Raw genomic sequence first — 10,616 nt, 5'->3', positions numbered from 1 at the left:
ATCAATGTTGATGTTGATCAAGTAGATGTCCCAGACTCTACTATTAATAATACAGCAGTCCCTCGTTTATCGCAAGACTTTAAAAATAACCCGCGGTAGGTGAAATCCATGAAGTACCCAACTTTAAACTCCAACTCCAAAAAGGCCCAGACGGACAAGTTCAGGGGGCCGACCCGGAGGCCGACAGCGCCGGAGGCCAAAACAGTTCAGTTCCGGGGGCCGATCGTGTGAAAGGCAGCGGCAGTGGGGCAGGTCCGGAGGCCGGCCACGCAGTAGGCAGTGGCGTGGAAACAGTTCTGGGGGCCGACCGTGTGGACGGCAACAGCGGCATGAAAGCAGTTCTGGGGACCGACCGTGCTCACGACAGCGGTGGCGACAATGCAAGTCCGGAGGCCGGCCACGGTGGCGAAGATGCCCAACATGCGGCCTGGCAGATGACCGACGATGTTGAGGCGGCAGTTGGGGACCAGAAGGCTGCGTGGCCCCTGCAGCACCAGGTGAGACGGAGGCTGGACCAGACGAGGCTGAAGCAGAGGCTGGACCAGGCGACGCTGGACCAGGCGACGCTGGACCAGGCGACGCTGAAGCGGACGCGGAGGCTGGACCAGGCGAGGCTGAAGCAGAGGCAGAGGCTGGACCAGCCGGAGGCAAAGCCGAAGCTGAACCAGGCGAAGCGGGTGAAGCTGAAGCAGAGGCCGGACCAGGCGAAGCGGGTGAAGCTGAAGCAGAGGCTGGACCAGGCGAGGCTGCTGCAGGCGACGGCGTTGGTGAAGCTGAAGCTGGACCAGGCGAAGCTGATGAAGCCGGAGCTGGACCAGGCGAAGCTGATGAAGCCGGAGCTGGACCAGGCGAGGATGAAGCCGGAGCTGGACCAGGAGAGGATGAAGCCGGAGCTGGACCAGGAGAGGATGAAGACTCGGAGGCTGCAGCTGGCGAGGATGAAGACTCAGAGGCTGCAGCTGGCGAGGATGATGAGGCTGCTGCTGGCAAGGATGATGAGGCTGCTGTTGCTGCTGGCGGCGTGGATGAAGCTGCAGCCGGCGAGGATGATGAGGCTGCAGCTGGCGGCTGGACGGGCTCCTCGTGCCCTCCTGCTGACGAGGCAGAAGACTGGACGGGCTCCTCGGGCCCTCCAGCTGACGAGGCAGGAAGCTGGCTAGGTTCTCCTGAACCTCCAGCTGACGAGTCTTGGGGCTGGACGGGCTCCTCGGGCCCTCCAGCTGACAAGGCAGGAAACTGGACGGGCTCCTCGGGCCCTCCAGCTGACGAGGCAGGAAGCTGGCTAGGTTCTCCTGAACCTCCAGCTGACGAGTCTTGGGGCTGGACGGCACCGCCTCCCGGGCTTTATGCAGCTCAGAGATTAAATCCGTAAATCCCCTGACCTGGTGGAGATTTCCATCCAGAATAGCCTCAATGGCATTTATCCCCACAACCTTCGCTCGTGCGTTGGAGGTGTGGGTTACCCAGTCCACCAGGCGTAGGGCGCGTGTGAGGTCGCTCTCCCCGGGCGAGTCCGCTGGATCCATCTTGTGGTCGCGTCGTACTGTCACGGCTGCGCAGCAGTCGTGTGGTGAATTGAGAAAAGGATCCAAAATGCGGCACTGGCTGGGGTGTGAGTGAATGTTTATTTACAGAGGTGATAAGGTGATAAGGCAGGGAGTAAACAAACCTAAACTGGGGAAAACTAAAGAACTCAACTTAAACCAAACATGCACGGGAGGAGGAACAAAATGCACAAAGAAAGATGGCGGAGAGATGCAGACTGAACACCGGGTTACACAGAATTAAGCAGACAGACATGGCGTTAAACAGACAACACGACAGAGAGCACAGGAAAACACAGGGCTTAAATACACGGGGAGTAATCAGGGAATGGGCCACAGGAGGGAGACACAACTGGGAGAAATTAGGCTAACGAGACGAGGGAGAGGTAAAACTGAACACACTGACATGAGACATGAACTTTCAGAATAAAACAGGAAACTAACAGACAGAGAACCAGACAGGACACTGAACTTGACCGGCGGACTCATAAGTAGACACAATAACACCATGGGCAGACGGAGGGAACACAGAGAAGTGGGAGCAGGCAGGCAAAGAACAGAAACCTAACAAATGGCAAAATCACAACAGAATACATACTCGGAATGAACAAAAGCATAAGGAAACACAAAACACTGAGTCCTCAGACTCAGGACCATGACAGTAAAACCCCTCACTACAAGTTTTATACACTTTTCTCAGACAGGCATGAAGCTGACTTTTAAGAAGGTCTTTGTTTGTTCTTTTCATATATTTTACTGTCAAATGAGGAAACCAGAAGGGAGTGACCTCTCTGTAGAAACACACTTTTATCTAAACTATTATTGTATGTTCTGAGGTCTGACCAGTTTATTGATTATCCCCTTAGCTTCTCTAATTGGAGATCTTACGAAAAATTGTTAAGCAGGAAAATGTTTCAATTTAATGCTTCAAACTGAATACTGTATATGTAAATGTCTTCAAGTGGTCCTATTTGTAATTTTCAAAAAGGTAGCAAGTGGACTTGCAGATATGTTCTACAGAACCTGTGAGGGTGGGTGCCGCAGCCACTGAAGGAGCTGCTCAGTGCTGTCAGAGTCTCCTGCATGGGGTGGGAGATGTTGTCCAACAGGGATGACAGCTCAGCCACCATTCTCCTGTCACTCACCACCTCCACTGGGTCCAGAGGGCATCCTAGAACAGAGATGGCCCTTCTGATCAGCCTGTTCAGTTTCTTCCTGTCCCCGGCAGAGATGTTGCCACCCCAGCAGACCACACCATAAAAGATGGCTGAGGCCACCACAGAGTCATAGGAGGTCTTCAGGAGTGGGCCCTTCACTCCAAATGACCTGAGTCTCCACAGCAGGTACAGTCTGCTCTGCCCTTTCCTGTAAAGGGCGTCTGAATTATGAGTCCAGTCCAGTTTGTTGTTCAGATGAACACCAAGGTACCTGTAGCTATCCACAGCCTCAATGTCCATACCTTGGATGTTCAGTGGTTGCAGTGGAGGATGTTTGTGCCTGCGAAAGTCTACCACCAGCTCCTTGGTTTTACTGGCATTAATCTGGAGGTAGTTCAGCTGGCACCAGTCCACAAAGTCTTGAGTCAGTCCTCTGTACTCCTTGTCGTCCCCATCAGTGATGAGGCTGACTATTGCAGAGTCATCAGAGAACTTCTGCAGGAAGCACTGGGTGGAGTTGTGGGAGAAGTCTGCAGTGTAGATGGTGAAGAGGAACGGAGCCAGAACCGTTCCCTGTGGGGCCCCTGTACTGCAGATGACCCTGTCCGACACACAGCCCTGAGTCCTCGCATACTGTGGTCGGTTGGTGAGGTAGTCCAAAATCCACGTAGTGAAGTGATTGTCCACTCCAGAGTTCTCCAGCTTGTCCTTCAGGACCGTGGGAAGAATGGTGTTGAAGGCACTGGAGAAATCAAAGAACATGATTCTCACAGTGCTTCCAGCGGTCTCCAGGTGAGCGAGGAAACGATGTAGGAGGTGAATGACGGCATCAACCGCTCCAATGCCAGGTTGGTAGGCAAACTGAAGTGGGTCCAGTGATGAGCTCACCAGGCGCTGAAGTTGAGCTAGGACCAGCCGCTCCAGGGTCTTCATCAGGTGGGATGTCAGAGCCACCGGCCTGTAGCAGTTGAGGTCCTTGGGGCATGAAGTCTTTGGCACTGGTACAACACAGGAGGTTTTCCAGAGCTGTGGGACTCTCCCCAGCCTCAGGCTCAGGTTGAAGAGGTGCTCCATCACCCCACAAAGTTGGTCTGCGCAGGACCTGACGACCCTTGAGCTGATGCTATCTGGACCTGCAGCTTTCTCTAGCTTTAATCCTCCTCAGTTCCCTCCTAACCAGGGTGGTTGAGAGAGACAGGCTGGAGCCTTGTGTTGAGTGTGTATTGGATGCTGTTGTTGGGGGTGGGGAGGAGTGAGCAGGGTGAGTAGAGGAGGTATTAATTGGCTGAGGTGTCTGAGCTGATGTTGGAGACTGCCTCATGGATGAATCAAATCTGTTGAAGAAATGATTCAGCTCATTTGCCCACCTCACATCCCTCCCAGGCAAAGAGTACTGATGTTTGTGGCCTGAGATGGTTCTGAGGCCTCTCCAGACTTCGCCGACGTTGTTTTGCTGAAGCTGGTTCTCCATTCTAAATTCTAACCTGTTGCTGGCTTTAGACAGGTGTTGTACAACTGTTTTTAAGCATCTGTAACTCCTCTGTAAAAATTCCAAAGGTTCCTGAACTCAGCGATTCTGAACTTTTCAGTAAGATTGGGGTCATTTCGGAACACCAAAGATCAGTGTCACAGCACAACCACAAAGACGAATGTTGTTTGAGAGAAGAGTGTGATGCAGCCCTACAGAAAGCTGGCATTTTATTGGACATTTGGGCTTTTTTTAGTCAGGTTTTTGTTGTTTTGTTTTGTTTTTTTGCTGTGTTGTTTTCTGTGATTTTTGCCTAGATTTGCATGTGGCACCCTCCCTGTGATTACCATAATGGCCCTGATAATACTGAAGTCTTTACTTCCCAAGCAGAAACATCTGCCTGTGAACACAGTTCCTAAATCCCAACAGACAAGACAGGATAGGAGAAATCTAGTGGTCCTCTTTGAGCTCTTGCTCTGAGAGGCCTCTATATGTCACATGGGTGCTCACAGACACACTAAATCTTCCTTTGCTGCTGCTGATTTATAGCATACTGTGTGCTGTTGGTCTTGCGTGCTGCTCAGTAACATTCAGTATTTATCATTTACTGTTACTTATACTTAACTAGATTGTTGCTGTGGAGTTTTGTGGTCTTTTCACACTAGACTTTTCCCCTCTTTTTTTCTTTCTTTTCCTGTCTTTCTTTCTACTTTCATTGTCTGGGCGAGTCTGAATAACTTTCCACAGCATCGGCTTTCCTATACCTATATATATCTGGCAGCGCACACAATGAGTCTTTGCCAGATTGTCTGCTAACCTCTGTTAGTTCACAATGTGCATTACTAACCTCTCTCTTCCTGTCTCCTAGTCGGAACCTGGACTCATCATCCAAACCCTGCCATAGACAAGCTTCTGGATTCTGGTCAGCTTAATCCTTTTCATGCAAACTGCCATTCACACCTGCCTGCCTCCCTGCGCACCCGTAAAGGACTCAGTACTCGCCCGGACCTCGCCTCACCTCCACCTCCAGCTTATCCCTGCCTGCGAACACGTAAGCCATCTCAGCTTATAAAACTGGGAAACTCTCCTAACTCCTTGGACCGTTCTCATTATCCTCTCCTTCGTTTCAGTGCCCCTGGTCTGCCATAGTTTCCACCTGCCCCACCCACTCCAGCCCTCAGCAGTTTTTGTGACCTGACAGTTTCATGCTTAGCCTAAGCCCAGCACTTCACCACGCTTGTGCACAAAATTAAATCTTGATTTTGTCTTGATTATCTAAGTTAGGAATTCTTGTAAATAAAAATTTTGTTTTTGCAAATCATGTCAAGTCCCTGGTCTTTGGGTTCTGTGCATGAGTCCATTCCACTTCCCTTTTCTTATTGCGATACAATGAGAAACTTACATGTCAAAATGAATGGAGGTATTGCACAATGAGGAGGTAAATGAGTTTCTGTCCTTGATGGGTTATCAACTGTACCCTCAAACACACAATAATAACATGGACTGAACCACCACTCACAACCACTAGCACTTGATATAGCCTCTGTAGAAACTATCTACATATCTCACTTATCTTAACTGCACTACTGTATAGCTCTGTGTAAATAATCATTCTGTACATTCGATAATCTTTAATCCTACAACTGTTTACAACTTGCATAGTTCCCATTTCTGTATAACTGTATATCTCAGATTCTGTAAAGTTATTTCTTTCATATTCTGTATAGTTTTTCATATTTATATCCTGTTCATATCCTGTACATAGCTTGTACTCACTACAGCCTGTACATACTTATAGTTATAGAATATTCACAACATACTTCATACCGTGTACATTATAACATACCATAATAGACCCATTTCTGTAATATACTCACATATCTATATTATTGCTAATATATATTGTAATATATCTATATCATGGCTAAAGCACTTCTGGATGGATGCAAACTGCATTTCGTTGCCCTGTACCTGTGCATGTGCAATGACAATAAAGTTGAATTCTATTCTATTCTATTCTATTATCAAATGCATTGTTTGACAAAAACAAAACAACATAAAGATGTAACCTGATGACCCAAATGTCTCTCAGTATATTTTTATGCTATTGCTCCAAAGATTAAGATACTAATATTACTGACCTGATAGCAGCAGGATGACCAGCAAACTGGTTTCTTCCATTCTTGGATTAATAGAAAGATTAATGGTAGATAACATACCTGACAACCTGTATTTTCATTTGTTGAGTGAAACTGACTTTTAAAGAGGTCTTTGTTTGCACTTTTCATAAATTTTACTGTCAAATAAGAAAACCCGGAGGTAGGAGTTATGGTAATAAATGTCTTTCATGGATGTTAGTAAATCATACTAATAGACTCATTTAGTTGTGCTAATCCTTTTAATATGAATTTATCTAAACTCTTGCATTTATGAGGGGAAAGAAAATTTACTGACAGAGACATCTCTTCATTCTTCATGTATTGGCTTCCCTTTATTGGCTCCCTTTTAAATCCTCCCCCTCATATACAAGGTCTTCAATAATGAGGTCTGGATTTAATCATGAATTATTATTAATCTCTGGCTTGATTTCACAGCATATCTTTTGTTCTGTCTTCCTCCTCTTATCCTAACTGCTCACATATGGCTGCCCCTCCCTAAACCTTGTTCTTGGCTTCATCTTGTTGGTTCCTTTTCACCATCACCAGGGGTCATATGATTGGTCATATGATTGGTCATATGATTGTCGAGACTCTTCTGTATTATTGTATGGTCTTTACCTCGCAAGATAAAGCAGCCTGAGGCAACTTTTGTTGTGTGTTAGGCATCACTCTCTGAAAATTCATGACTTTCCCTTTTGCCACTCCCATACAGCTTTGACTGGAGAAGAAACTAGGCAATAGTCCTTGTGTTGTATGTACAGTCTCTGAAATCTGAGCCACTGAAACTTTTGACTCCTTCATAAAGGTCACATATATCTTGGTGGCCTATCTCGATAATTTACCTCCTGCCCAGACCCTCAGTTTGTGAGCACAGTTAGCTACTCACTCTCACCAATAGGGATGAGAGGGATGACTTGCCCTTCACTAGGGGAGAGGCCACTAAGGTAGTTAAACAACTTCTTTGTAGCCAGACGCCTGGAATACACGAGGTTTGTCTTAAGTTTCTAAAGGCTCAGGATGGTGTATGATTGTCCTGGCTGTCCTCTGCAATATTGCTTGGTGATCAGGGGCAGTACCTTTGGAAAGGCAGAAGGGGTGTTGATCCCCATCATTAAGAAGGGGGACCAGAAGGTGTGCTAAACATTATGTCCAGAGGAAAGCCGACTCATCCATTGTCAAGTTTATACCATTCAAATGTTTATGCATGTTTCTTTGAAAACTAAAATGCTATAAATGATATGTCCCAAGACTTAAAGAAAATAAGTATGGTTACTAAAAGGTGACTCTCCCTCACCAACATGCATATCATTAGGAAAATCAAGTTATTAAAATAAGAAACAAATGCAGCTAAGATCATTCGAAGATCTGGGAACAGGTAAAATAGCATTTCATAATGTTTATGATTTAAAGACGTTGACAAATAAACCAACACAAAAGTGGGGCCTCTCCCAGAACTGATTAAAGTTGGATTTTTGTTCATGTGACCTTACCTATGTTTCTTAAAAAAATAAAATTCTGTGAATAATATTTCTCTGGGCTTAAAGAAACATAGGTAAGGTTGCCAGAAGGTGACTCACTTCACCAACATGCATATGATTAGGAAAATCAAGTTATTAAAATAGAAAATGAATGTAAATAGGCTTCTATAGGGTTCCAGGACCAGACAACATACAATGCCTATAAAAAGTATTCACCCCCTTGAATGTATAATGTTTATTGCTTTATTAAATGAAATCATGGTCGTTATAAATTAGATTTTTTTAAATAGACATATTAACTAAAAAAGCTTCTTTCATGTCAAAGTAAAAGCAGAGATTTAGAAGATAATATCTATAAATTAAAAATGTTTAATGTAAAATAAGCAGCTGGAAAAATATTCACCCCATTCAGGCTGCAATCACAGCACTTTGTCATGATGCATCTGTGGCGGCCCTGGGGCGCGGTGCCTGCCTGTCTGTGGTCACCTGATCTTCATGCCCACTCTCATCATGGCTGAATACACCAACCATATTTAAAGCATGGTTGGAATGGTGTTCCTTGCTGGAGCAATGTACATATTAGTGTTAGTGCTGCATGGCCTAGTCTCTTGTTGACCTCCCTGTGTTCCTGGCTGTATTTTCTGATGTCTGTCTCCGTCTCCCTTGTATAGACTTCCTTGGCCCTAAACCTGTCTTCCCTGGACCCTTCACTGTTGAGCGTGAGTGAGAGAGAGAGCACGGTGTGTGTGGACTTGGTGATCTTGACTGTACATAGTGGATTGTAAGCAAGAGTTCCCTTTTTCCCTGCCCTGGACCAACCCTTGGAATCCCTGGACCCCTCTTCTCTCTGCCCCACTGTATATATGTACATATCACTGGTGTTGTAATTAAACCAACTTGATTTGACTGCACAGTTCAGAGTGCTTTTTTTTGAGTCCCACACCAGCCAACGTGACACACTTGGTCTGTGCAGATATGTATTAATGAGGTAGTGATTGGTGTTTGGACCCCTGGGTTGGATTTGGTTTGCCCCGAGTTCCTAAAGGCTTGGGATGTTGCAGGGTTGTACTGGTTGACACGTCTCTGGAACACTGTGGTCATCAGAGACCATAACTTTGGATAGGCAGACTGTGGTGTTGAGGGACTGGAGTGTGTCCTTCAGTTACATGGGGATCACACCCCACAGGATCCCCAGGAGGGTCTATGTCAGTGTGGTGGAAAGGAGAGTTTGTACCTTGTTAGTCGAAGTATGATTCTGAGGGAAAAGTGTGGATTTCATCCTTGTTGTGAAACAGTGGTCAGCTTTTTATCCAGTATGGATCAATTTATGCTACTTTCTCCCACCTGTTTCGTTGGGAAAACTTCCATAATTACACAACATATCTGTTATTTCATTATCAAAACCAACAACAAACTGCTCCTCCCATTCAACACATGTCAGTCCATATCCCAGCAAACTAAATCATCTCCATTTACACATCAAATAGAAACATGAATCACTTGTAATGATTAGAAACTTGATAGAATTTCAAATCTAGTTTGGGGAGTCATTCAGTGAGAAACAGTGAAATGATTTTCCATGTGAAAAGGTGGACAGCAGAAACAGAAAGAAACAGTGAGAACTAAAAGAGAAACAAAGAGCTTTGGAACAACGAGGCAGCAGGAGGACAGCTGCAGTTTAACAGCTTCAACTCACTGACAGGAAACAACATTAGAAATATCATCAAAATGACTCCAAAAGTCCTCATAACATTACTGGAGGACAAGATACTGTGACCCAGAGTATGTATCTGGTTAGACACTATGATTCTATGAATTGGTGCAGAGTGTAATAACCTCAGTTTTTTTAATTTAGAAGCAGAAAATCTGAACTTGTCTTTAACCTTCTAAGAGCGTGATGTTGGATTTCTCCTCTTTGCTTCTTATACTGGTCAGGTCTGTGTGGTATGTCCTGCAGCACGACTGAGCTGCTGACCAGGAGCGGCTCTCCTTCACGAAGATGTAACTTGTATTTTTGGCTGTGAAAGATTCAAAAAAGGATGAATTTGAAACACGTGTTATGAATCTCACAAAATTGTAGGGATAACTAGGGCAAGAAATCTTTTTTCCTACCATTGTAACCAGTGTTGGGACTAACGCGTTATTAAGTAACGCGTTACAGTAACTACGTTATTATTGTGGTAACGAGCACGGTAACTAGTTATTATGCCAAAATCAGGAACGCGTTACTCGTTACTGGGATTTAGATAGGGTCGTTACTCGTTACTTCGTGTGGTGGCTATCGCGGAGCTTCCACAGATTCAGTAACATTAGCAAGTGGTGGAGGCCGGCAGGTGGATGAGAGAAAGGGGACGCAGAAGGAAAAGAGACCCGAGGCGGCCGCCGGTCCAAGTGTGAACTGAACTTCAGGTAAGAAGTTATGACCTGCAGTCTCTCTGGGTCAGATATGAACCAAGTTTAGGTGGAGTTTATTTTCGTTATGCTGACTTTTTCCGTACTGCGTGCTAGCTAGCATGACGGAGTTTCTATACAGTTGGGTGGGTGCTATGAAGTTAATGATGTTGAACTTTATTTTGTTCATAAGTTATTAGAGTTGCCAACCGTCCCATCTGGTATTCAGAGAAAATATTACGCGTTTCTTATTGAGGTGAAAAGGAACAGTTTGTCCCGTAATTCAGCTACAATGAAAAAAGACACAAAGCTGGAGTTATTCTGTGTCTTTGCTGCACAGCTGTCTCTTCTTCTTTCATTCTCCCCCCTCCCTCTCCCGTTTCTACTTCAGTCATGAAAACTGATCAGTGATCAGCTGA

General features: G+C 45.6%; 1 protein-coding gene across 1 annotated transcript; it reads right to left on the bottom strand.

Moving 5' to 3' along the window:
* Positions 1–206: 206 nt before the first annotated feature.
* LOC120735090 (putative protein TPRXL) lies at positions 207–1,526 on the bottom strand. Its single transcript, XM_040034267.1, has 3 exons — positions 1,310–1,526; positions 599–1,256; positions 207–474 (listed from the first exon to the last, which is right to left on the bottom strand). The coding sequence occupies exons 1-3, from the start codon at positions 1,524–1,526 to the stop codon at positions 207–209; spliced, it is 1,143 nt and encodes a 380-aa protein (XP_039890201.1).
* Between the last annotated feature and the right edge of the window lie 9,090 nt (positions 1,527–10,616).

The sequence above is a fragment of the Simochromis diagramma genome, unplaced genomic scaffold (genome assembly GCF_900408965.1).
Source record: "Simochromis diagramma unplaced genomic scaffold, fSimDia1.1 OVJJ01000747.1, whole genome shotgun sequence".
Classification (NCBI taxonomy): domain Eukaryota; kingdom Metazoa; phylum Chordata; class Actinopteri; order Cichliformes; family Cichlidae; genus Simochromis; species Simochromis diagramma.
Note: the sequence above shows the minus strand (reverse complement) of the source record. Positions and strands in the feature narration are given on the sequence as shown.

Bases quoted from the DNA above. Each gene is read 5' to 3' on its own strand.
- LOC120735090 (XM_040034267.1), bottom strand. From the start codon at position 1,526: ATGGATCCAGCGGACTCGCCCGGGGAGAGCGACCTCACACGCGCCCTA. The intron at 1,257-1,309 runs GTCAGCTGGAGG...CGTCAGCTGGAG, and splicing joins GCCGTCCAGCCCCAAGACTC to GGCCCGAGGAGCCCGTCCAG. The intron at 475-598 runs CTCCGCGTCCGC...GGGGCCACGCAG, and splicing joins TCAGCCTCGCCTGGTCCAGC to CCTTCTGGTCCCCAACTGCC.